Source organism: Gasterosteus aculeatus, chromosome 8, assembly GCF_964276395.1.
Source record: "Gasterosteus aculeatus chromosome 8, fGasAcu3.hap1.1, whole genome shotgun sequence".
In the NCBI taxonomy this organism is placed as follows: domain Eukaryota; kingdom Metazoa; phylum Chordata; class Actinopteri; order Perciformes; family Gasterosteidae; genus Gasterosteus; species Gasterosteus aculeatus.
In genome coordinates this window covers 18,196,978-18,221,963 of record NC_135695.1, presented here as the reverse complement: position 1 = coordinate 18,221,963, position 24,986 = coordinate 18,196,978, and the positions used below count along the sequence as shown (strand labels likewise).

Below are 24,986 nucleotides of genomic sequence, written 5' to 3'. Positions count from 1 at the left end.
CAGGCAGAAAGAGCAAATGCATGAATAGGAACACAGATACGATTGTTGCAGTGTAACTAGTTACTGGATGTAAATTAAGTTTTTGTGGAAGGAGCAGAAAACATTCCCCTCAATAGCACAAAGAATACACACAAGGTATATAGTAAAATCCAGTGTTTATTTTGGTTTATGCAACAACACAACAAAACTCAAACATTTGTCATTGTAGGACTAAGTGGATGCATTGAAATACGCTTTTGAAACCAAAATGTGAAAAAAGGAAATGACACTACACAACTTGTTTTCTTCTGCACCGATAGAAGAAAACACAACTAGTTTTTTTTAAAGGGCATTTGCTAAACATAACCATCTTTACTATTATATAGTATGTTGCTTTATCAACGTATAAAAAGTACATGTATTGATCATGTATTGTTTTTTTAATATAATATCAATTTTGCAAAAAAACAGGCAGTTAAAGCTGCATTTATAGTGCACATCTTTACCACAAATTAGCACTAGAAATCAGATAACGCAACAGGTTCTAGTGGGTTTCAATTTAATAGACTCAAGTACACCAAATAAAAGTGATATAGCTTGTGGGCGGAGACGTCATTGCCTTGTTTAACTCAACTGTAAAAGGCATTGGGTTCAAAATTGTTTCTTGAACTACAAAACTTCAATAAAAAAAAATTCAATTCACGGTTTGACATTTTATAAAACAATACAGTCCTTTTGTTTTCTGAAGCAACGATAATAAAAAGTATAAATCATAGATAGAGAACATGTCAAATGTTGACAGAATACATTTTTTTAAAAGGGTGAATTGGATCGCAGAAGTTGGCTTTACTGTAACATCATAATATCAATAAATATATACAGTTTCTGAATCTGTTCAGTAAAATAAGAGAAACACAGTGCAACGACCCCAAAAACTGGGGGAAAAACAGCGCACCTGAATCCTAGAATGATGGAAACCCGCCAACAACACGGTGGCAGCCTGCTGGCGCTCACAGATCACATGGATTCCTGATTTTACCGAAGGCCTCTAACTGATGCGTCCAATTAATCTGGCATCTCACGCTGTTTCGCTGTTTTTTCGCAATTATTTTCATTCAGAGATGCCAACAGACTTCAAATGAGTAAGAGAGACCATTACAACGCTCCATCCTGTTGCCCCGACACAACATTTTCTTTCAAAAAAAGAAAGAGCAGACTTGAGAGCTACTAGGGGGCGAAAGTATTTGTGTTATGACGGGGTGACTCAGGGTTCAATGCTCAGCCCCCCCCGGCGTTAAGCAATTACCCTTATGTGGGGCATCTGGGGTTGTGTGGAGAAGTCAGTGTTGCCACACAAGGAGCAACCGTCTGCAGGGACCCTTTTACAGACTACCTCCGGACATCGGCCCTAATAAAGAACGCAGCTGACTGGAGCTGCCGCTTTGAGATTGTTACTCAAATATAAAATTGAGCAAGAGGGAATTCACCCGATTTGAAATATACTTCACACGTGCCTAAAAAAAAAAAAAAGTGTGCACTGAGGTCTTATCTTCTGTTTGTCACTGTGGATTTAGTTAAGGAGATATACATTATATCAGGCGGCGTCGAGCCAATCAAGCGGACCCCATCAGCACGCCGACAGGGGGCGGGGCCTGGCTGTCGGTCGAGGCGTGCCGGTAGACCGTCTGCGTGCGGTTGACCCGCAGCAACGGTGGGATGGTGGAGGACCTGATGTGGATGATCCGGGTGTCCGTTACTTCGCAGTCGATCTGCATCATCACCTCGTAGTCTTTGTCCCTGATGATGCTGTCTGTGACGGCAGGAGAGGAAGCGGAGGGTTTAGTCATCAGCTGATTCACTTACACTGAACATTTCATCCCTCCGCGACGGATTCATGTCACGGCAAAGGATTTAATCAGACACACAAATAGAGCTCGTATGACTGCATGTGTCACAATCACAGGCCGGTTTACTGTCACACGGGGGCTGAAAGAGGTGATAAGAGCGTATTTGGGAGTGTAAAGGAGTTTTGTTTTCAGGCCGTTGGGGGGGTGGGGGGGTCACATATGGACTCCAGGGGTGAGTCATATTCTGGCCCATGCAGTCGTAGAGATAAACAAAGCAGCCCTTAACAAGGGCAGGACATGCACATTTCTGGGGGAACTCTAGAACTAGTGTGGGAAAGAAAGTGATTACTGAATCCTTCAGACTTGTTTTCTCACAAAGAGAAAAGAACTGTGGATATTGATGAGTCAGGCTATTGTGTTTGGAAAAAAAACACAAAGCTTGTAATCAAACACAAACACATTTTCACAAAATCATTCTCATGTGTGGAGATTCAATAGATGCTAGGCTTTGGTTCACGGCCTATGGGAAATTGGGCTAAGAACATCCTCTCTTTTTGTCAGATTCTCTGCTATAAAAATATATTATCAAAATGAGCGTGAGGGGATCTCCTGTGGACTTCTCAAAAAGCGTGTTTCTTTTGTATGTGAGAGACAAGATAATAGCAACATTCCCCATATGGAGCGCGCACGACAAACACACCGCACTCTTCTACGACTCAGAAATGGAGCCGTCTTTAAAATCCCCGAGAGCGCCGCTGCGACTGGTTTCAAATCATTTTCCGAACACCTGTGCAAGACATCAGCTTCCTCTGCCTTCCGGCAGGATTTCCAATGACGAGTATGTGAGGAGGGTTATGAGATCCTACACTGACCATACAAAAGACTGCACAGACCTTCATATCATCAAATAGCTTGTGGACGCAATACTCGATGTGACTTCATCTTATTCTTTGTGCATCTCCATGTAGCTTAATGAGCTCACAACAGACCACCCCCCCAACCTCCTAATGGTTTACGGTTGTTTTATTGAAGCACAGGCAGTTCACACTAAAAAGCTCCCACATTCTCATCCCTTCGCTCATATAAATCCCAAAATAAAGTGAAAAGGTGGCACACTCAATCTAGATGCAAGCCGAACACACGAGGAGGACAAATAGAATGGAAATCCTGCAAAATCTGGTGTTCTTCAAAGGAACGCTGATGTTGGTTTGTGTGATGATGTGTCAAAAGATGAGTCTCCAAATTCAGGAGTCACATTTAATCCTCCACACCGTAAACATCCACCTTTCACCAAATTACACGAGTGTCTGGATTCTATTCGGCCGACTGACACGTGAACAGTGAAAGAGGAAACACACAAACCCGCGGCCACGAGGCACTGCCTCAAACAGCCGCTCTCTGAAGAAGCTGCCAAATCTGCCCTCCTGCTCCCCCCACCGCCTGCCCTCCCCCCCCCTCCTCTACTGGGGCCCTTTGGAGATGTTCCAGAAGGCTTCAGCGGGACAGTGAGCTGTTGTGCGCTGATAAAACCCTGCCGTCTGGCCACGATGCAGCCGAGGAAACCTGAGCGTGAATCCCGGGTGGGCAGTTGAGGAGGGGGGAACAGGGGGGTGGGGGGGTGTCATTGAAGCAAAAGAATAACTTGCACAAGAGTGGTTTTGCAAGGGTTAAACATTTGGGTTGCTAAGTGTGCTCTGCTTTTCAGACCACTGGATGTTTGTTTGGATTAGAGGAGTAGGAAAATGTGACCCCCCCCATCTTCTTCAGACCTCCACCTTGAAGCTGCCCGTTAGCTACAGTGCACGTCCACAACCTCACAGAAGGAAAATAAGACGGCGGTGCGTCCACCTGTAGATGATGTCACCTCCGACACATTCCTCTCCTCCAAACAAGTCGCCTCCACTTGATTGAGCTCCTTTCTGAGGGGGGGGGGGTTAAGTTGGCTCAGTTGGATCCGTCCCTAGTGGGAACCAAGGACGGTCAAGGGCAAGTTGCTTTCGACATGAGCCGTGGACGGAGAGGAGCGACGGCTCACTTCAAAGTCTCTGTCCTCCGCGTCCGCTCACTGACCGCGTCGGGGAGGAAAAAGAGAAACGCTCGCTCCAGATCAACCGAGTCCTTCCGCCTCCACCAGATGAAAACCATTTAGCGGCTGGAGGAGGAAGGCATTCCTGAAGGAGAGCAGCTACAGGGAGCTGGAAAGAATTACCCTCCGCTGTGGAGCAATCCGGCTCCAGGGAGAGGACGGTGTCCGCCCGGCTACGCGTGTCCATTTGCACATCGCCTCAGAGTTCTCAAAGACAGCATGAATACGAAACGGGCCTCAAAGGTCAAGTCATCAATGTGCCACGTATGGGAGGGGACGGGGGGGCTCTGAGCGCTGGTTTCCACCATGTCTGCTTCAGCCAATGACACGGCTTTCACTTAAAACTAAAGTCCTACAGGCCTCTTTGTCGCACCGCGGAGGAGCTACCAGGAGGAGCAACCAGGAGGAGCAACCAGGAGGAGCAACCAGGAGGAGCAACCAGGAGGAGCAACCAGGAGGAGCAGTCGTGGGGCCTGAAAAGTGAAGCTGCCGTCCGTGCATCTGAAGACACCACGTGATCTATCCGGGACGCCTGAAGCAGGAAAAGACTTTTGGTCCTCAATGTATGTTGCGGCCACCTGCAGCCCTCCCTGACATGTCACGCAAGCCCAAGGGCCTTTTTCCTTGAGCTGGCCAAGAATCCGTCCAGACTTGATATCTTTTACCTGAATGCCACCTTTGTTTGGGCCGTTTCAACAATTAGCCGTCTTGGATTTCACTATTTACTGCTGTTTCATGTTGGCCCATGTGACATGCGCGAACCGTAACATTCCTCCCTGACAAGACCGACCAGGAACGATGTTTACCTCCATCAATCTTCATCTCTAAAGTCCCCTTACTAGGAACAAAAAACAGAGGACTTTCCCTGCGGAGTAAGAGCCTCATGTTCCACGGACTCGGTTGAATCATCCAATCAGCTGCTGGTGCTTTGCCACAGACGAGACGAGGAGGAATCAGAAGACGATATCTGATAAGAACGCCGGGCGAGCCCCCAGAAACAACAACGGCCTGACGTCCTAATTGCTCACACCGGACATAAACTCTGTCCCTCTCGCGCGGCTTTTCCTTTCCGTCCCGCAGGCGCGGTGAACATCGAGCCGCCGGACAACTGACTGCAGCGTTTGGACAAAGAAGAAGACATTCCGCTGAAATCTATGACGACCCCACGGGTCTAAGGACCGTGGAGAAAAAGTCATCATGAGCTCATGGAAATCAGAAACGTCTGTATATTTTAGCAGTTCATTAAAAAAAAAAAAAGCGAGAGAGAAAAGGCGCCAATCCAAGTCCAATGTTTCTGTTGATTTGGTGTTGGGTTACTGAGGCGTACCTCCAGCACACCATTGTTAAAGTGTTTACAAGGGGTTTTGTTCCGGAGGGCCGGCGGTCAAATAAGCGGGGGATTGGTAACCCCCCCCCCCCCCGCACGCGACGACATGACAGCAAACTAATGAGGCGCTGGAAGGACAATAGGGCCGGTCTCTTCAATTCAATGTTTATATATTACACATTTTATATAGGGATTATAATTCAGGTTTTGAAAAATGTGCATCCAATTCCGGTCCAAAAAGGTCCAATTCCTGTTTGGTTTTTTTTATAATCTTTTTTCACCAAGCTACCGGTGTACAATTATTAATAACAATGCAGTTCATTTATATTGACTTATTAATTTGTTGCCTCGCAGTGTTTCAAGGTTGATGTTGCTTTACACAAAAAAAAAAAAAAAAAAGAATGATCCAAGTTAACTCCACATACTGATGCATACAGGCTACAGCCTATTGAATCGGGTCAGTACTTGATGTCTGCTGATACCCGAAGCCCAGCATGAGGTATCAGGACTGTAAGAGTCAGATGTGGTGTCCCTGGTGTCTTTTCTTGTCGATGGCCCTTTGGATCGGAACCAGAAAAATGATAACTTGTGTTTGTCAGTGAAACAATTACAGTTGTATTGGTGACGGATATTAAGCCAGAATGAAAAGTAAATATTTGAACTTCACTAAAAAGTTTTTAGTTTAGTTTTTTTAATGTTTGTATCTTCTTGTGGGGAACGGACACTTGACAGCATTTCTAAATGCAACAGAAAGCGTAATCAAAAGCTTAAGCACGTAACAGAAACCACAAAGGGCTCAGAGGGAGGTTGGGGAGCAAAAAGAGCTTAAACCAATAACACGCCACAAGTCAAAGGAAAATCTACAAAGAAACTTTGATTTCAGTTAAAACTGGCAACACACTCCAGCTCCAAGAAAGTAGATTTTTGGAAAAAAAACACCAGCATGGATGAAAAAGGGGATCGGAATCCCCCCGAATATGCTCACTTAAAAAGCCCATTGAGCTCCATCTTGGTAAGAGCAGTGTCAAGTGTCATACAGAACAAGTAATGCATTCCTGTAGGGAGACGTGTTCCTGGCTACACCGTGTGCAGTGCCCAAACCCCCCAAACCCCCCAAACGGTGTGTCTGCGCTGCGTACCGTTTATATTCATGGCTGGCAACACCAAGGACATCTTGGGTCGACTTCCTTTGTTGTGGCTGGTGGCAGGAAGTAGAAGATGATCCTGAGAACAAAAGAGGAGGAAAAACACAACATTTAAAATAAATAACGTCCAGCTACAGTTGTTGAATTGGTTATCAATGATCAACGGTCACCTGGGAGGTTCAACAGTCCTCATATAAAAAGGAAACAATTTCCATTAAGGCTTTTCTGCTCACAAAATTCTTCACAGCGAGCAATTTAAACAATTCAAATCAGTCGGCGGCGTTCAGATGTAGGTCGACTATTTAAAAGCCATGACTCGAGTCATTTAATCAGTGCAGTGATTAATGACATGCTGGTCAATAAAATCCAACATGATCTGAATCCCTCAACAAACTAAACTGTTAAAAAGACTAAATATGCCTGATGTGAGCTCAGTATAAGTGACACTACGGTGCTGCACTCAGCTCGAGAAGTTGTCTCGTGCGGCACCACTGGCAGTGTTTCGGTATGAAGGGTTTGTGCGATACGTGATCTCTGTACCCCAAGCAATAAAGGATCAACTGTAAGCCACCGAATGGAGGTGATCAACGCTAAAAACGAACCACATTACTGCTCATCATCGGCTTGTCAAGCAGACACGACAGCTGCAGCTGCCATGACAACAGGTGAATTTCGCCTGAACCCTACGAGACGCGGTCCGCGGTGAAAGCAGCCAGTGTTTTTCCACCACCTCACCACACACACACACACACAACCACAAAGCCACAGCTGCTGAAACAACACCAGGGGGGAAGCAAGTGAGAGCAGTTCCATGTTCTGGTCTCGCTAGGAGTTATGTTTTCCATCATCATCATCTCACTCAAACAAAGCCACAGGCGCTGGTAACGAATCTACAACAGTCCTGCACTGAGACCGGTCATCTCTGAGCAGTGACATCAGGCGCAGGCATGAGCACGCCACGAGGAACCCAACGAGCCCCCCCCCACCCCCCACCCCCCACCCCCCCCCGCGGGACCAAAGCCAGAATGGGCTTTAAAATCCAAACAACAATCACAAATTTGATCCAGAGCTTTGGCAATCTTGTAATAACATCATACCTACTGGAACATGAAAATAAAACAGAGAGCACAACGGTTTTTGCCAAGGCGCACTCACTAGAACCCAGGAGACCAAATGCAGGCCAATAATCGGACTGCGGAAAGCAAATACGTGTCTGTGAGAATAAAATAAAGGTTATGTGAGCAGGCCCCTAAACTATGATCTTTGATAATGGATGAATCACACTCGGTGCTACAAGTGTCTCCATCGTGAAGAAATAACAGCCTCTATTTAACCGCTCGTGCAACACAGAGCTGCTAGAACCTGACCGACAGCCACTTGACCCGCTGAGGCCCTCGACCCGGGGACACCATTGCTGCCATTGTGACGGCTGTCACCATAACAACGGAGGGCCGAACCCATGTGACTTGCTCGGTGACGAGGGGGCTCGGTCTTTGACCACTTGCTTCAGGATTTAAGGGCTTAACATCGAGAAGAGGTGCCGAGTGTGACATGAGCTCATTGGAGTTGGAGTCGTTTTTAGATTTAGTAAATGCGTCTAAACTATAAATCAACTCAAAAAAGAAAAAGATTTCCCTTTCAGCAAAATGTTGTCATCTTGAATAAGGAGACGAACCCGAACAAATAAAATAATTCATTGTTGTTTTTTGAAAATTAAAAGCAGGTCCAAAGTCTGAAATGTGGAAAAATGGTCAAAAGAATAAAGACCAAGAGGATTAACGGTGACATATGGCCACGGCAAAAAAATCTACAGCACGGTCTTGATGATTGTAAATGGGCCGAGGAAAGTGGTTGTTACACCCTTGGGCGTCCATGGGTCACATGATTTATGATTCACGTTACTCAGCCTATAATCCACTTCTTGCTTTTCATGACCGGGTTGGGACACACATTTGTAAAAGGTCAAAAGGTTGATCTTTAAAAAGGTCCATTGAAATCTCTTCTAGTTTTACTGTAACCACGGCGTCAGAGTTTGAAGCCAACTCCCTTTTCTCCTCTCGGATTCATGTCAGACCAAACAGTGAAAGGTGAAACTTACCCTGCGGAAAGACACTACGTAGAACGTGTCGCCGCGGCGATTGATCTCGTCAAAGAAGTCACTGTAGGTGTGATGGGGTGCGTAGTATACCTGGAGCTCACTCCCAGGATTCCTGTTGACGGAGCACCACAGAAACATTTGAGCAACACTGGAAAAATGTGCAGAAACGAGGAGAAACAGACACGTATACCACTAATCAAATGCTGATGATCAATGTTCCATGCCAGGAAAATGTTTGGCAGTTTTTTTGGCAAATTCCAAAATCCTTCTTTGCTCCAGATTAAAAAAATATAAAATTTTGCTGCTTTTTCTTGTTTTACTTTTTTTTTTTAACAGTACAAAATGGAAAAAACGGATAGATAAAGCTGCTGCAGACTGTGGGGAGCGACCAACGATCCTTCTGCTACAATGAGCCATATGAGGAACATCAGGAACAACGTGTCACGCTCAAATTGGGAATCTTTCTAGTGTTTTTTCCCCCCATTCTCTATCTGGCCAACAGGTGGCCCTGCAGAAGTCGACTATGCTTGGTCACTACTGCGTAAATCGGACCAACTGTAAAAAAAACTGAAAAGCCCACAACTGTGGAACTAGAGGCTGATGTGATATTTGTCATTGCAGTGCTGTTGAAGGAGCCATTTTGGTCAATTACCTGAGACCTACCAGTTTGTTACGTCTACTGCTGGTTTGGACAACCTGTTTACGAGTATCCCGCCGACAATAAACAATGTTTTACACAGGCAGTAGTTGGTGTACATCTACAGCATGCTGTGCACTCAAAATGCTTGATGCAGCCCTGAAAAGGTGTTTTCCTTCCAACCCAATTACACTTACAGGCCTTTCACTTACTTTTCCTCAGCAGTTTCTGTGTATTGGACCGTCACAATCTGGGCACTCTCCCCTTTCTCCGCTTTCTGTTAGGAAAGAAAAAACACAGAAGAATGAGCCTCAAACTCTTCAGCCAGTCGACTACCCTTTAGATACAGCACGATAAACTGTTAGCAAACACAGACTCTGTCACAACCGACCATCTAGAAGTCTTTAATGCAGTGAAATAAACATGTCTGGATTTCTATTTAAAGTTAAAGGAAGAATGGGTATATATGAGCCAGGCAGCTCCTAATGGATTAGAACCAACCGTGACAGATTCTTTAAAAAATGATGGAAAAAAAAAAAAAAAAGCGCAGGGGGGCACTAATCCCACAGCTCGGCTATAAGTGCTCTGTTTACTTTCTCAGGGCCGCCGGATTAAACTCGGCCCAAAAGGGAAGGTGAACGAGGAGGTAAAACAATGCTGGAAGGGAAAAAAACTTTTATGGCCTAAATTACAAGTGGGCTCGAGTTTGTAAGCAAACGCTGGACATCATTAGATGCGACGCGACTTACCAGGATGGTCCTTGTGGGTTTGTGACTGCCGTTACTCATGCGCCTGGATTTGGTCTGGTGCACTTCATGACGGTGGACCCAGCCCCTCAACTCATGGGCCAGCCTGTCAATCAAAGTGAGTTAGTCTTACACATTTGAAATTAAATTCAGGCATTTTTGTGGTCTTACGTTGAAAGGTGAGAAGTAACGAGTGTAAAAGAGTTAATAACTTACTCCAAGCACTTTGTCCTGTTGACGGGAGGCTGGCAGGGTGGGGGTGGTCTGAGGAAGAGGGGGTCCTTCAGCACCATCAGGGACTTGTCCTCGGAGCTGCAAGAAAAAGAAAAAACGGCTGTGAAACCAAGATACTTGATAAAAACGTTTATATGCTCTCACGCCAATGTCAAATTCCAAAAACAGGATTGGCGCGAAAACATATTGCCGCATGTGGAGAATATGCTTTGAATGCAAACCGAGAGCCAACATGGCCGCTGGCCCTCTGACGGAGGTGAAGCAGCCTGAGTGGAGCAGGAAGACTATACGAAATACACCGGCTTGGCTTCAACGTGGGCACAATAATATTCCTTTTCAATTTAAATCGATTGACTACTAATGACCTCCATTGACCGTTTGTTCTGGTATGTGTGGAGAAAGTAGACGTTCGGCCGCTGACCGTGTGAACAAAAACGCCGAGAAAGGAGGAGTGGATTCTGAAATGATTCGTCTGGATGCTGTTCAGGGAGACGCTCAGAGACACGCGACAGACGACCGACTCGGGCTATAACAGTGAGATTCAATACATTGAATGTCCACAGTCAGATCCCACCTGCAGGAAGGGAGGGTGGGGGGGCTTGTTACCAAAACGTCTGCAGACTCTAACAGCTCCGGAAAGGGTTCGACGAGACCACCTATTAACCTTCCCGGACAAACACACACACACACACACACACACAGCTTCCTGTTCAGTGGGACCCCGAGGTTAGGTTGCATGCCCCCCCCCCCCGGTGCGGTTGGTGCTGTCAACCCTTTTGTAAAGGCTAATGTGTTCCTTCCTGCCGGCGCTGGTTTAATGCTCCCAGGGAAACCCGAGGCTACGGCGGAATGGTTCGCATTAACATGTAACATGGAAGGCGGGCGACGTTAGGCTCCGACCACCTTGCATAACGTCTCGGGGCACGGAGAGGGGAGGGGGGAGTGCAGGTAATGCACCAAACAAGAATGTTATTTGTGCAATTTACAAATGAGACTGCTGGGCCTCAGTCGCATTTAAAACAAGAAAAGAAAAATATACAACCCTTTAAAAAAAATAACCTGGGACTGGCGATATGGGGCTGGATGTCAAACAAGACAGGGCCTTACATTTCCCACCTTTAACCGTTGGCTAACCAGCCCGGGGCCTGCCGGCGTTTGAACGGAGTCGGCCCGCCGCGCGTGTTTACGCGTGCTGTAATGAGCTGTGCCGGCTCGGACCGGGCCCCAGGCGCAGGTGCGTCCGGGTCTGCTGTTCACTGCAGCACGCTTTTGCGAAAGAAGGTGTCGGCGGGCCGGGTTGAGCTCATTACCTGTCAGCCATGTCAGAGGGGCCCCCGCGGAGGCGATCGGGGCCCATCGCGACCTCACTTTCTGTCTCCGGGGAGAAACCCAACAGGTGTCGGCCGCCCTGCGGCACGGAGACGCCTCCCAGCTTGGAGGCCGGGCCGCCCTGGAACAGACTGGAGAGGCAGAGGACAGGCGAGGTGAGGAGAAGAGACAGGTGAGGACGGATCGGGACAGCTGGAGGAAAACGCACCGGGACGGAGTACAGAGGACTGAAATAAAAGCCAAATTCTACGTGGCCCACCTCCTGCGCACAGGAGGGTTTTTCAACCACAAGCCGAATCTGAACTTTGATCTAGACTGCACAACCCAAAGCACGCTGGGGCGCACACAGGCGAAAATACACACTCAACAGCATTACTCCTCTGGGTGGCAATCTTATTTCAAAGGGATCCGACCTCAAAAGCAGGCATATTTCACATTCCGTAGGAGAGCACAGGTACAGAGACACACACACACACGCAGCTACTTGAGTACCTCTCAAGTCGGGAAAGCAAACTCATTCACTACTCCACAAAAACTTGTTCATGTTGAAGCGCTGGAGAAGAACCAAAATGACACATTCCCAGCACAGAGAGCAGGAAGATTATCAAAGCAAGCCGCTCCACCAAGTAGATCCTTGCGTCTCTGTGGAAGAAGTCAATCCCGGGAGAAAACAAACATTTTCACGGTGCATGAAAACAGAGAAGTCATCGCTGCGGTCAGAGGTGGATTTGGGTTGCCTTTGGGTTTGTGGGATTACGCAATCCCTCCATCTGATAGCTGGGTGGAACAAACTCTTTTTGCCCGGTGTGGTTTTACATAACTCATCTGAATTTGTCACGACTGTTCACACCACGAGAAATACGGCCGTAAACAAATACTTTCCAGGTCTTCTTTTGCCTGAAAGTTTTGTATTTACATCTGTAAGTGGTAACTGTTTACTTTGCTCGCAACAAAAGCCGGCTGATTCAACCATTAGTCACAAAGTCCTAAAACTCTGGCAATGACAATAGAGGAACGGAGGATATTTCATACACGCACACGCGCGCGTGTGAGCGAGCGAGCCATTTGGCATGAGCACACTATTAGTCAACGTCTTTTCTTTAGCAGTTAACGGTTTCTCTGGAGAGCAGGCGGGTCAGCGTGAGCGTGCATTCCTGGATTACACCACGAGGTGGATATTTAAAAGGTGGCATTTCGTGACTTTTGATACCGCAGCGCAAGTGTACAAGCACTGAGAACGTTTTTTTTTTTTTAAATGAACAATAACAAGTCTTATCCAAACTGTGATGATCGCTTTATCATTTTGGGATGTGGGACTGTGTGAGCATACCTCTTGTGTGGGAAATGTTCTGCTCTGTTGTGTCTAAAAAGAGTCGTGATCAACGCAATGATTCTCATTTGTTTTCCTCCGTTAACAGAACCCTTGGGCGTCTACATTTCGTTGCAGTTACTGTTAATCTCATTGCATCGTGAGCCGCAGCCTTTGGTTTTCGACGGAATCTGAGCCTTTTCTGCATCGTGGGCTCACCTCATTGGTCCAACGTTGATCATGACGAACATCACCACCACCATGAGACACACGGCTCTCCTCTTGGGGGCGGTGACCTTCAGCATTGTGTTCTGCGGGAGAAGTTAGGCGCCGTGTTGCATTATCAGACGTTGCATAGATGTGTGCGATTGTCACAAGACTTTGGTTATTTTGCACAGGAGGCATCGTCCGGGCCGTGAGCCTCTCACCTCGCTCAGCATGCCCTCCAGCTGCTTCCTCAGCTGGCCGTTCTCACTCTTGAGCGACTCGTTCTCGGACAAGGCCATATTCAGTCGGGCCTCCAGCGAGAGCAGGTAGTCCTTCTTCTTTTTCCGGGACTGGGATGCCGACTCGCGGTTCTTTATCATGCGCTGCTGCCTCTGGGACACCTTCGACTGAAGCGGGACGGAAACAGCAACACACATTTTAAACGGGTTTTTACTCATTTCAAGTTATCGGCATTGTGGATGCATCCACGCCGGACCCACCCTTCCAGAAACAGAAATACACACATTTATTAATGCAACAAATGATGCTCGGAAACATATTTCGCAAAAAAGGTTGCGCCCATTAATAGTGAGGAGGAAAAAGTACGTGGTGCACAACATCGAATCAAAGTGGAAGAAGCTAAAAGTAAAAAAAAAAGGCGTGACCGAGGAGCCAGTAAAAAGATAAAACAGATCAGTAGAAACAGATTGGAAGAGGGGCAAAGGAAGCCAACATGAAAGCCGGGGTTGACTTTGTTATGCTCAGAAAGCGAGCTGCTGCTCGGCTGCTGACGGTCCAGTTTACACGCTGACAGAATCGTACAGACATGTTCAAGATGTGTCTTAGTGGATGTTGACGCCTCTGTCGCAAATCACGGCTTTAAAACCTCCCGAAACAGCCCTTAAGTGCACTCGATCAAGCTTTCGCTTGAACATATTTACACCCAAATCCTCCCAGAGGCCTCTGTTCTATTTGTGAAGAGAAATGCATCTCTTTAAGAAACAGGCTCACATCTCACAGAAACGGAGGCAATGTATTTGTTTAATTGGACAGGTTTAATTGCATTGATTCCCATCAAGGTACCCGAGGTAATGACTGAAATCCGACCTGATTGGCTGGAAATGGTAACACGACCTGCGTCACATTAACACGACCCACGGCTGTGGTGTGACCCTTGACACCTCCACTGACCGCCCAGGGCCCAGCTACCCCCCTACGGCCCTTCTCCAATCGCTCGGCCTCCCTAGAGGAAGGCTGTAAGATGCCGGGCCTAATAGCCCCGCTGGTGATTAAGTTATTCAGATCCCTGTATTTGTGCTCCGTCTCCTGAGAAACCCCTCTGTCTCCCAGCCCAAATCTGGGAGCCGTGCCACTAGCGCGAGCCTGGGAACGCTGCAAGCAAGCGGTTACCAGGGAGTGCAGGCAAGAGTGTGGGGGGGGGGGGGGGGCGCTGCACAACGCCACCGGAATCAGGCCGAGGAGTAAAATGCGGGGCATATCTCAATAAAGCCCTATGAGAGTATGAACGAGGGTCTGCGCTCTCAACCTTTTTAGAACTACAAAGTCCGTGGGGGAAAAAAAAGTCAACAGGGCGAGGTGCCCTTGAGCAGGGCACTTTTCCCCCAGCAGAGCAGCCAGCAGCATGCCGCGGGGAGAAAGCCAGCTCAAAAAAACACCGACTGAACGCAGGTGAAGAGAAAGGGAACAGGAGTCGACAGGATCCCAGCGCCCCAACTGTCACTCTGCAGTCCAGCGTCAACTCGTTTCATTCACCGTCCGAAGGGTTACTCCACGGGAGGGGGGTGTAGGGGCAGACCCTGACTGACGTCTTGAGGTATTTATGCAGCTGTTAGTGGAGAAACCGATCTTTTAAAAAAGGTGTGTAACAAAATGCAGAATTTGTCCTTCCTTTAGTTACATTACAGCTGCAGAAACAGAGTAAATGACAACCCGTGCACATGGTCAGATTATGCACCTAATTAACAATACATGCAAAAGATAAAACACATACATTTATTTCTCTGTATGCTATTACACACAAGCAGCTTGTGCACATTGCAATCACAGCATGAGCGAAAAGTCCATGGAGCCAAAGCTGAGGGACAAGTACTGTTAATTAAAGGCCTTGTTGTTAAACTGCTATTGCTCCCTGTGTGAGTGTTGAATAATGAGACAAAATATCTTATTCTTATAGTCAAGCTTCCTTATCGCAGCGTCTGGAATTCTGTCAAACTCACTTGATGAAGTGAACGATGTAAAAGCATTATTTTCTTGTGTTTGAGAAACTCCATTCCATTGCGCTTATGAAAGGATTAGAAAAAGCCTTCAATTCCAGGCTGGACGGTTTGTTCAGTGTGTGTCACACACACACACACACACACACACACACACACACACACACACACACACACACACACACACACACACACACACACACACACACACACACACACACACACACACACACACACACACACACAGAACTGAGACCTCCCCACATGCAGTTGAATCTCTTGCAGGATAGGAGCTCATTACATTACAGAGACCCAATCCCCGATGGCTGCTTACAGCTGTCGCAAAGCTGCACAACACCTGTCTGGAGCATGTAATTGTTAGGGGGGAGGGAGGGGGGGGGTTATATATGCCAACTATAGCCCAAAAGTACAGTGCTGTATGCAACAGTGATGTGTACAAACTGTATATACACAACACGTAGTAACACCTGGCACTAGCATGTCATCTTTCACAGGCGTTTTCCACCGTGTCGTGGTAAAAAAAAAAAACACACACACACAGGTTATAAAGGGAACACAGCTGCAGCGTGTCCAAACACCAGCACACACACACACACACACCAAAGGATTCTCGTTGGGGCCCAGAAACAACTTCTAAGTCCCTTAACAGAGAGACTACCGCTGTGTACCTTTAGAAAGGTGAAATAACACATTCTTAAAATGTGAAAAGCAGAATTTTTTCCTCCACATTCAAATGCTAAAAGCTAAAAACAAACTCTGACTCCCTTAAACACACTAAAGGGATTTGCTGCTCCAGCCTCACTAGTTGGAGGACGTTGTTGAGCTGCTGACTTTGAGTGCCCTCGGCCTTCAAAACAGAAATAAGAATGCCACATTTTTCCTCCATTCAAATATCTTTCACCACTCGGCCTTACTTTCCCCTGCCGCTTAACGTTTAGTCCCTCCAATCACCTATTGTAAACTTTATTGACTTGTTTTGCTTAACAAATGGCTGAGAGGCGTATTTGTTTTGGCCTCTGAGGTTGGACGGTCACCATTCATACAACATAAAACACAACGCAAAAACATCGGTTGAAGTTAATCAGTAAAGAAGTCTGATGAAAAAAGAAATAAAACGACTAACGGGCATCAGTACCACACAATGACTCTCCCTGTGAGAGGATAGCAGCTGATAATTGGATCCATTTTCTGTGGTGGCCTCAGTGTTGCTTCAGAGATCCCTGCAAATGATTTACAGTTGGAATCGCTCTCCAAACGTGGCACACGTGGTTCCTCACGCATGAACCTCGACGCCGTCGGAAAAGGTGAAATGTAAATGGTGGATGGAACAGATTTTCTGACAGGGGGAAACAAAATAAAAAAGACGGTGTTTTTCAAGTGGTTAAAGGTCAGACATCAGCCAGCCATTAGGAACGGTCACTGAAGTTCCTCTGACGATCCGGTGTGGCAGAAAGATGCATTTGCAGTTTGATCGAGCGACAAAAAAGAAAATAATCAGAAACCAGAGGGCCTACAAACTCACACCCAAGTCTTTAAAAGAATAACTCTCCTATTCAAAGTAATCCCAGCATGCACATTGAGAGACCACAAAACAAAACGCACCATTAACTTTTGAATATCTGGGTGCCGTTATTACACATAGAGTGGGAATGGAGGCTGTGTTTACTTTTTTACTTTGCACGTTCTCCTGTTCGCTGACACTGTCCTGCAATGAAATCGTCCACACGGAGGGAAGCCTATTGTCGCTTTTTGACACTATTCAGGCTCAAAAAACTACAAACACAATAACATTCATCTCTCCAATGAAACCCCAAAGAGATCGATGATGATCATCCGTGCGCGTTTGTAGAGTCTGGAGGCCAGTGGGTTGACGTAACCCTTCACAATTCTTTTCATATTTCACACCACTATTAAAGTTAATGATATGTGAAATTAAATCTAACGCTAGAAGTCGGGTAAGATGTTGGACAGATTCCAGTGGGAACATGGTAACCACAGCATCATGAGTAACTCGTGGGGGGGGGGGGCAAGCACGCCTGTGCTGCTTGCTGCTCATCGGCGTGCAGCTGCACGCAGGCGCACTCGGGCATGTCCTCCCACGACCACGACCATGCAAACACAAACACAACTCCCGGAAGTACGAGTGAGCCCCGTGAAGAAGTTACCTCGTATAAATGACTCGGACACATTCTTAGTGACCTTCGGAAAAGCTTGAGAGCAGAAAACCGTGCCCCATGAGAGTAAAACGATTGAACATCCCTTAAATGGTCGACATGGGTGTCCAGGATTCGGGTGTCAGCACTATGGACCTATTGGGTTTGGCAACATTACACCACTTCACCCGCGTTGATTTCTAAGTGAATTAACCACTTTGTGTAACTCCGCCCGAGAAAAACAGGTGGCGTCGCCTCTGGACCGACGTTGGGCGTAACCCAGGGAGGCCAACGGAGTGGCCTGGAAACATTTCCAGACCCTTAATCAAAACAGTGTTTTACAGTCATGTGTGAAGGACAGCACCTACGTGAAGACACAAGTAATAGTTTGCAAATGGCAGGTTTTACGATGCAAATGTGGCAAAGCGCAGTTCTTGCACGACTACGGACACGCAAGAGGACATTCGCCATTTCTTTTGCAGCACTGCTCTGTGCGCTTTCTCATGCACACCCCTGCGTGTTGGTCCCCCGGTGCAGTTCAACAAGTTAGCAGACGGGACTCACGTCATCATCCGAGGACGGGGCTCGCAGCGTGACGGAGACCCCCGGTGGAACGGCGACGGGGACGGGCCGGTCCTGGCTGAGCATCGGCATGGCGACCACGTTGGCGGCGACAGCCTGTGGTGCTTGGATGTGCAGCACCTGGCTGGGATGAGACAGCACTATGGGACGGCCTGAGAAAGGGTGCACAACACATGCAGGTTTTCAAATTACAGGTCGTAGCTATTAACATTACATTACAAGCTGTAATCATATTTTTTACCGTATTATTAAGGTCGATAAACACAGACTGTGATTGCCAGTTTTTTCCCATGTCAGTGTTTATGTTCTTAACCTAAATTTGCACTGTCAATAACATTCAACCAGATATTCTATCCAATCGGGAAGCCCCATCCGACTACTGTTAAAAAACACTGCTGCAGGTCCCAAAATGGGAGGTGTGGGAGTTTTATGTGCATAGACAAAAAAAGAAACCTTTACGTTGGCCCATAATCATAATGTTTTTTAGTATGTACATACCTATAAAGACACTAGCAAACCCTAATACTAAACACTATATTGTGCATGTTTATAAAAGACCCTGTTAATGCAGGCGCTTCCCACAAATGAGGCCCACCCCTCCCAGTAAGGCCGTGGAAGGAACCATTCCTCAACCTTCACCTCTATTACTAAACAACCTGCCAGAGCGAATTGTGGAGAAGTGTTACTAATGACTGCGTGTGGTGCCAAGCGCTGTGTCTTGTGCCGGAGCTCGGCCATCTGAAGGCAGAATCGAAGAGGAGGAAATGGAAAAGACATTGAAAGCCTCGGGATCACCGGCCGGCATGTTTGTTTTTCGGAAATAACGATCAACCTCAATAAAAAAAAAAGTGAAGTCATCACTAAGTATCTCCTGTCTCTTTGTTCCATCATGCCTGATGCACAGGGATCCCAGATGTGAATATTCTGGAGATCTTAAACCAGAGGAACTCATGACACTGAGCAGGCTTGACTTGACTTCCATCTGGGGTCCTAAACTTGGACGTCTTGGCTTTAGCCGTCTGCCGCCACAGAGACTATTTCAAATTTAACGTCAAGAGCAGTCAGATACTCCGCCCACTTGGGTCTCAGACAATGACATAAGTATTTATATTGGCCTAGGTGGTGCTGATGTAACCAGATTGGCTAAACCACAGAACAAAATAACCGATTTTAATGCATAAAACATAGAAAATCCAACAGTAACCCATAAATAATATTTGGTTTACGTGTGGTTTAGAAAAACAAACTTTCCCAATGATATATTTCTGAAGGCTGATTCCCAGCATTGTTGTTTTTCCCTCAATGTACACAAATTTGACCATAGTTTTGGATACAAAAAAGAAGAAAACATTTATCGCCTCATTTACTTAGAATTATTTAAACATCAAGCAGAGTAACATGAGGCACTGAGGACGAAGGAGGAGAACAAACTAAGCTCACACCCCCATCTGCTGGACAAGACAGAATAATTCAACTGTTGTCCAAGCATGAACCAAATTCACCAGAAATGACAAACAACAACAATAACATGCCATCTATACATTTTTTTAAAACCCTCTAAAGTAAGGAACACCGCACTATTCAAATAAATGCAGTGCAACGGTCGAATGCAGTACGGCGTGAGTGAGTCTCAGCATGCAGTGCAAGTTATCACCTGGTGGGGGCGCTGGTTGGATGTTGATTGGGGCCTGTTTGACCACAGGCAGCACAGCAGTCTGTAGGGGCTGGATAATGATGGTCTTCGCCTGCAGGGGAGCCGCAGCATGAGCCAGGGGCACCGCTGTGATCAGCGGTTTCGGCTGGATGGAAACCTTCGGGCCAATCTGAATCGGCCTCTTGACAGGCTGAGCTTGTCTGGCTGTTACGTCAGAGCGGGGTGTGAGATAAGAAAAGAGCACTTATGTCACCACGAGGAAATGCTGACTCCCAGCTACGTGTAGGAAATGATCGTTTAGCATTACAGGGAGTGGGGGGGGCGTTCTTTATTTTTATGCAAACCCGGAAGGTGTTTTTCAGACAAAGGGTACAAATATAGAGGATAGCTGAACGAGCGGATGTGCGGCGGGTGAGGCTGCCTCACCTCGGGCGTTCTGGTTGGTCCTCTTTGGAGCCTTCTTAGCTGGGGGAGAGACTACCGACAGCCCACTGGAATCTGAGCAGACGGAGACAGGAGACGGCTGCGATTGTGGAGACAGCGCCTCGTCCTGGATGCGGAAGCAGAAAATTTGATCAGATACTGACACATTTGTTAAGACATAAGCAGTAAACAAAAGCAGTACAAATGGTTCTATCATTTGGTCTCGTGCTGCTTAACACTTACAAATCCGGGATTTTAAGATCTGCATTAATTGTTCTTGTCATCCAAACGTAGTTATCAGCAAATTTCAGTAGAGAACTGCCTGACGGAATTCGACTGTTATCACATCAGATGAAATATGAATCAAATCTCCTTGGTAACATTCAAAGACGCGTCCTTGGATCCGATTGGGGGATTCAGATAAATGTGTGCACACTGTTGGGGCTACACAAAGACGTAACCCTTGTCCTTGTTTTGACACACTGTGAAAACATCTGCCCGCCAAATTATGCTAATGCGCCCAAAGTTGTCAGCACCTTCTATCTAACGAGGGGGCGGGGCGCGGCTCAGGCAGGCGGCGAGTTATTAGCTTGACAAGGTGTTTAAGGCTTTTGTTAATAACGTGTCTAAAGTGTGTATTCGAAACTAAATAGCAGCTGTTCATCTTTGGGAGCCATCTGGATGAAGCGTTCACTGGTTCCAACCGCGGAACGGGCGGGGCAGCCATGTAAATACTCGCCAACCAGTCAGAGCAGCAAAAGATTTGCATTGGAAATACAAGTCAACTGCTTAAATATGAGAAGGGCCGAGAGTTGCAGAGAGTGGTTTACCTTATAGAAGTAGGGGGACGGGGCTTCATATGAGGCAGGAGAGGGGACAGAGCTCAGAGTGTAGGCAGGTGACAGAGAGTCCACGCTCACCTCGCCATCTGGACGCACAAGGACAAAGGCGATGTATATTTAGACGCATCAGGGTAGATGGATGTGATTCGCTTATCCTTGTGTATTCCCAGACATAAAGTCAACACGGACAGCCTTTCTTTATGCTTTATTCATTAAGCATAAACGACACCTGTTTTCTCTGCAAATCATAAAGCAGATTTGAAAACTTTCCATGACATAAGTAATGTAATCAACTATTTTTTGTAATTTTCCAGGAAGTATCACAAACATTCGGAGAGTTAGGGGACTTCCAAAAATGATGTATCATGTATATAAATAATAATAATCTTCGGTAAAAAGTTAGAAAAACAACAAAAACAGTGTACTTGAGAATTATATTAAATGACCTCAGCATAAACCTGTGCAACAGTCCATCACCTGGGTTACATCATAGAAATGTCAAAAAGGATCCACATGGGACTACTTTTAGAGTCAGTTCCTATTTGCCTGGTTTCACGCTTAAATGCGAAGATGACACAGATGTCATCGTGTGTCGCTGTACCTGTGCAGGTGCTGCTCGCGTCCACATCGTTCCATTGCGGCATGTCGATATCAAAGTCCAGGTCTGGAGCCCCACTGGCCTGAGAAACCAAGTATATGGGCATATAATCACTTTATTACCGTTTTCTGAGCCTTGCATTTCTGCCATGTAAGGAAAGCAGATTCCCAATAAAAACTTGTCTACATTACGCCAAACACCAACCCAGTGCTTGTGTGAAGTGTCGGTAAATAAATGCTCTGATGCACCTGCATCTGCGACTCTGAGCCATTGTCAACGAGCACATCCAGTTCCAGGCGATAATAGACATTTGCATACCGAGAGAATGAGTTACTCACACAGCCAGCGTGCAGCAGGGCCTGGAAGAGCTCATCCGCATCTCCCAGGTCGTCCAGTTCATCAAACAGGCTGATATCTGAGTGACAACAAACACACAACAAAACCAGTCAAAATAAAGCCCTCACTCCAGTTTAAGTGGGAGACAAAACGCCGCCTTCAAAATAAAATTCACATCGGATTCCATGTTATTTTTTTTATATTTGCACAGCAGAAAGCGGTCCTTGCAGCGACGTGTCTCTGTGCTAGACGTTGTTGCCATGTTGCTCGTTTTATTTACACTCTGGCTCAGCATGTTGCGTCAGCTAGCTGCTGCTAACGGTTCCAGCTACGACTCGAAGAGCGAGTAAGAACACGTAGCGCTACGGGGTCGACACCCTAAACATTTATTTTAAAGGGCACCATAATTATATCTTTGTCCTAAAGTAGTAGCCGGATATTATTAAGCTAACGGTACATCCGTTGTCTGCCTGGGCAGAGCTTACCCCACTCTCCTCCGTGGTCGATGGACATGGTGCCCGTCTCGTCATCCGTCGCAGGATATTGCTGATGATTGTCTAAGTACAACGTTAATTCGGCGGACATCTTTTAAATTCATCAGTAAATCGTCGTTGCGATCGAGCGGCGGTGCGTTAACGGTGAGGTTGTTCGGTAGGACGCTTCCTGTTTGACGTTTAGGTGCCAGTAAGATACACGTCTGTCTTTACCGTCAGTGTACGGGTGCCACCGAGGGACAAATGTGTGAAAGATCGCGAACTTTCCGTGGGTAATGTGGCCGCGAGACGGTGCTGCACCCGACGAGGCCACGCGACGGCAGGATAGCACCGCGGGCCTCGCGGAGTGCGCGCGCGATTTGGTGACTTTACGACAATGGTGGTCGATTTAACTTCCGTAATCCTTCCATTTGGAAAGTATTGACAGTCCGTTTGAGTAGTTTGTTAATCCCAGATATGCAGGCTAAATCAAAACGTATAAATTCAACTGATCTTGTAAAAAGAAAAGGCCGAGTAATGTCTGGTCAAAGGCGGACAGAGCTAAAGCCTGCAGGGGTGACAGGTGAAAACAGGAACAATAGGCCACCAGTACCCCCTTATTGTTTATTATAAGTTAAATCGTTTCTGAAGTTAATTCATTCCAATATCACAATTCAACAAAATCAGCAAACATGTTTAATACATGTCTAATTTATTTCTAATACATTCATCTTGTGCTTTACCTTAACATAACAGTTTTACAACATATAATAGTTTGACAAGGCAATTTCTCCATGTTCATTAAAACCCCCTTGATTTGAGATGTATCCTTCCTTTAAATCACCACACAGTGATGGTTTTGACGTTGCTGATCTGGTGCGGATTGGACAGATGGATGGATGCTTCCATAGGGTTAGTTTGTGAATTAGAATTATGGTTGTCCATCATGTCTCTGTTTTTTCAGTAGGTGGATAACATTAAAAATTAACGTAGTACCTTTACAAAGCATACTGCGAAGAGAGAAAGAAAATGTTAAAGATAGATATAAGCAATACAAGGATGTTGAATCAGATAATCCAAAATATTGATTACTGGAAAAATATATGTAAAACGCACATGGAAGTAGTCTAATAATGTGTTAAATGGCTCTGTGTCAAGTCTGAAAAAAGAACAACAACAAAGACCTGAGTGTTTACCAGGCAGGGAGGTTCTATTTAAAGACACTCAACATTTGCATATGTGGAAGATTCAGTTTTTTTTCCATTTAAATCTCTGCCTCAATTCATTCTTTCTTTTTAAATCCCTAACTCTATAAGTGCATTACTTATCTGCTTGAGTAAATTCAGGCAATTACAAACGACCGTCTATAAAAAGAATCTCTGGTGTTTGGTGACCCTGCCCCGTTTGGCTGAATCACTATGAATCATTTCAACCAGCAGGTCTAAATGTCAGTGAACCTATAATTTGATCTGCTCAGAGAACTAAATGTTCTTGCGCGGCTGTGACTGACGTTCCCACGTAAGTTCTGCGCGCTGTGGATACAGTGTACACAAAGAAAACACACGCATGACATGCAGCACGCACAACAAATAAAGCTTTGCCAGCTTCATGTTCAGTGCGCTTCAAGAAGTGCCTTTTTTGGGGGATAAATCTGCCATCAGGTCTCATTTCATTCCATGGACATGTGTGTAAGCTCTTGTTACAGGACGAAGCGTTCTCAAATACACTTTGTGACTTTTAAACGGCACGGCATGTAAGGGACATTGTGTGGTTAAAAAAAAAATCAGCGACCAGGTTTAATCCCTTATGGGCTTTTAAGGTCGTGGTGAGATTAACCTGAGGTGGTCTGTCTGATTCCCTGCTGGACACTGGAGGAACAAGTCCCCAGTCTGCATTAAAGCAAGGCAAAGACTAATATAGAGGTCAGCCATCTGCCTGGGGTCTGCGGTTCACCTATAACATAAACCTAATCAGCTAATGTAAGCAACCACTGGTACGTCCGCTCAGTGTAATGTTTCAATGCTCTTTGTCCAAAGTCCAAGGTTGAAAAACGTGTCAAAGTGTCAAACATTCCTCACAGATCTTAAAAATAAAAGGCTATGTCCTCCATCACGTGTCGGGGGTGGTGATGAAAATGCAGCGGCATCAGATTGGAGTGGTGTGGTTAATGGCACAGGCTGTGAATTTGGTCCGTGTGCAGTTGAGGACTCATCATATTGATTGTTAGTAAAGCCCCTCGGACGCAGACGCGGACAGCAGATTAACAGGTTAACCTGATTTGTTTGGCAGAACGGTTGAACTGAACATTTGCTTGAAACAAAGAACGGGCTTTGGTTACGATTTTGTTGAAGCTGCTACAACACGTCTCGTCATTTGTCTGACGTGTGACAAATTAAAGACAATAAATTAAAAAATTAAAAAATTCTAGACAATGTGATATTTTGTAATTAGCTTTTCCTACTACAAGGCCTTTGTTCATTGGTCTGCCATCAGATCACCAACCATGAAATAGGACAAAACGGCCCAATGCTGTCCACTAGAATCCAATTTTCCAACACTTTCCAACAAACTCTGACACTACAAACCAAACATTGCCGTCTGTATGGCTGCTTGGAAAACACAACATTGAGTTTGAAATTTGCAGGATAATGAACAGCAATGACTATAACTTTAGGTCTAAATTGAGTGGAACAAACTAAATTCCATCATGGACAAACTGTCATGCA

The 24,986-nt window shown here is 46.0% G+C and overlaps 1 protein-coding gene across 1 annotated transcript; it reads right to left on the bottom strand.

Moving 5' to 3' along the window:
• Window positions 1-138: 138 nt before the first annotated feature.
• atf6 (activating transcription factor 6) lies at window positions 139-22,635 on the bottom strand. The gene is made up of 16 exons (XM_040184993.2): window positions 22,273-22,635; window positions 21,790-21,866; window positions 21,455-21,533; window positions 20,842-20,939; window positions 20,015-20,138; window positions 19,589-19,792; window positions 17,917-18,086; window positions 13,166-13,351; window positions 12,957-13,048; window positions 11,410-11,559; window positions 10,082-10,177; window positions 9,869-9,971; window positions 9,332-9,396; window positions 8,483-8,594; window positions 6,379-6,463; window positions 139-1,789 (listed from the first exon to the last, which is right to left on the bottom strand). The coding sequence occupies exons 1-16, from the start codon at window positions 22,370-22,372 to the stop codon at window positions 1,593-1,595; spliced, it is 1,938 nt and encodes a 645-aa protein (XP_040040927.2). The 5' UTR covers window positions 22,373-22,635; the 3' UTR covers window positions 139-1,592.
• Between the last annotated feature and the right edge of the window lie 2,351 nt (window positions 22,636-24,986).

Excerpts from the sequence above, each read along its gene's own strand:
- atf6 (XM_040184993.2), bottom strand. The coding sequence starts at position 22,372 with ATGTCCGCCGAATTAACGTTGTACTTAGACAATCATCAGCAATATCCT. Across the intron at positions 20,139-20,841 it reads CGTCCCCCTACTTCTATAAG|GACGAGGCGCTGTCTCCACA; the intron begins GTAAACCACTCT and ends TTCCGCATCCAG. Across the intron at positions 9,397-9,868 it reads AACCCACAAGGACCATCCTG|AAAGCGGAGAAAGGGGAGAG; the intron begins GTAAGTCGCGTC and ends CTTTCCTAACAG.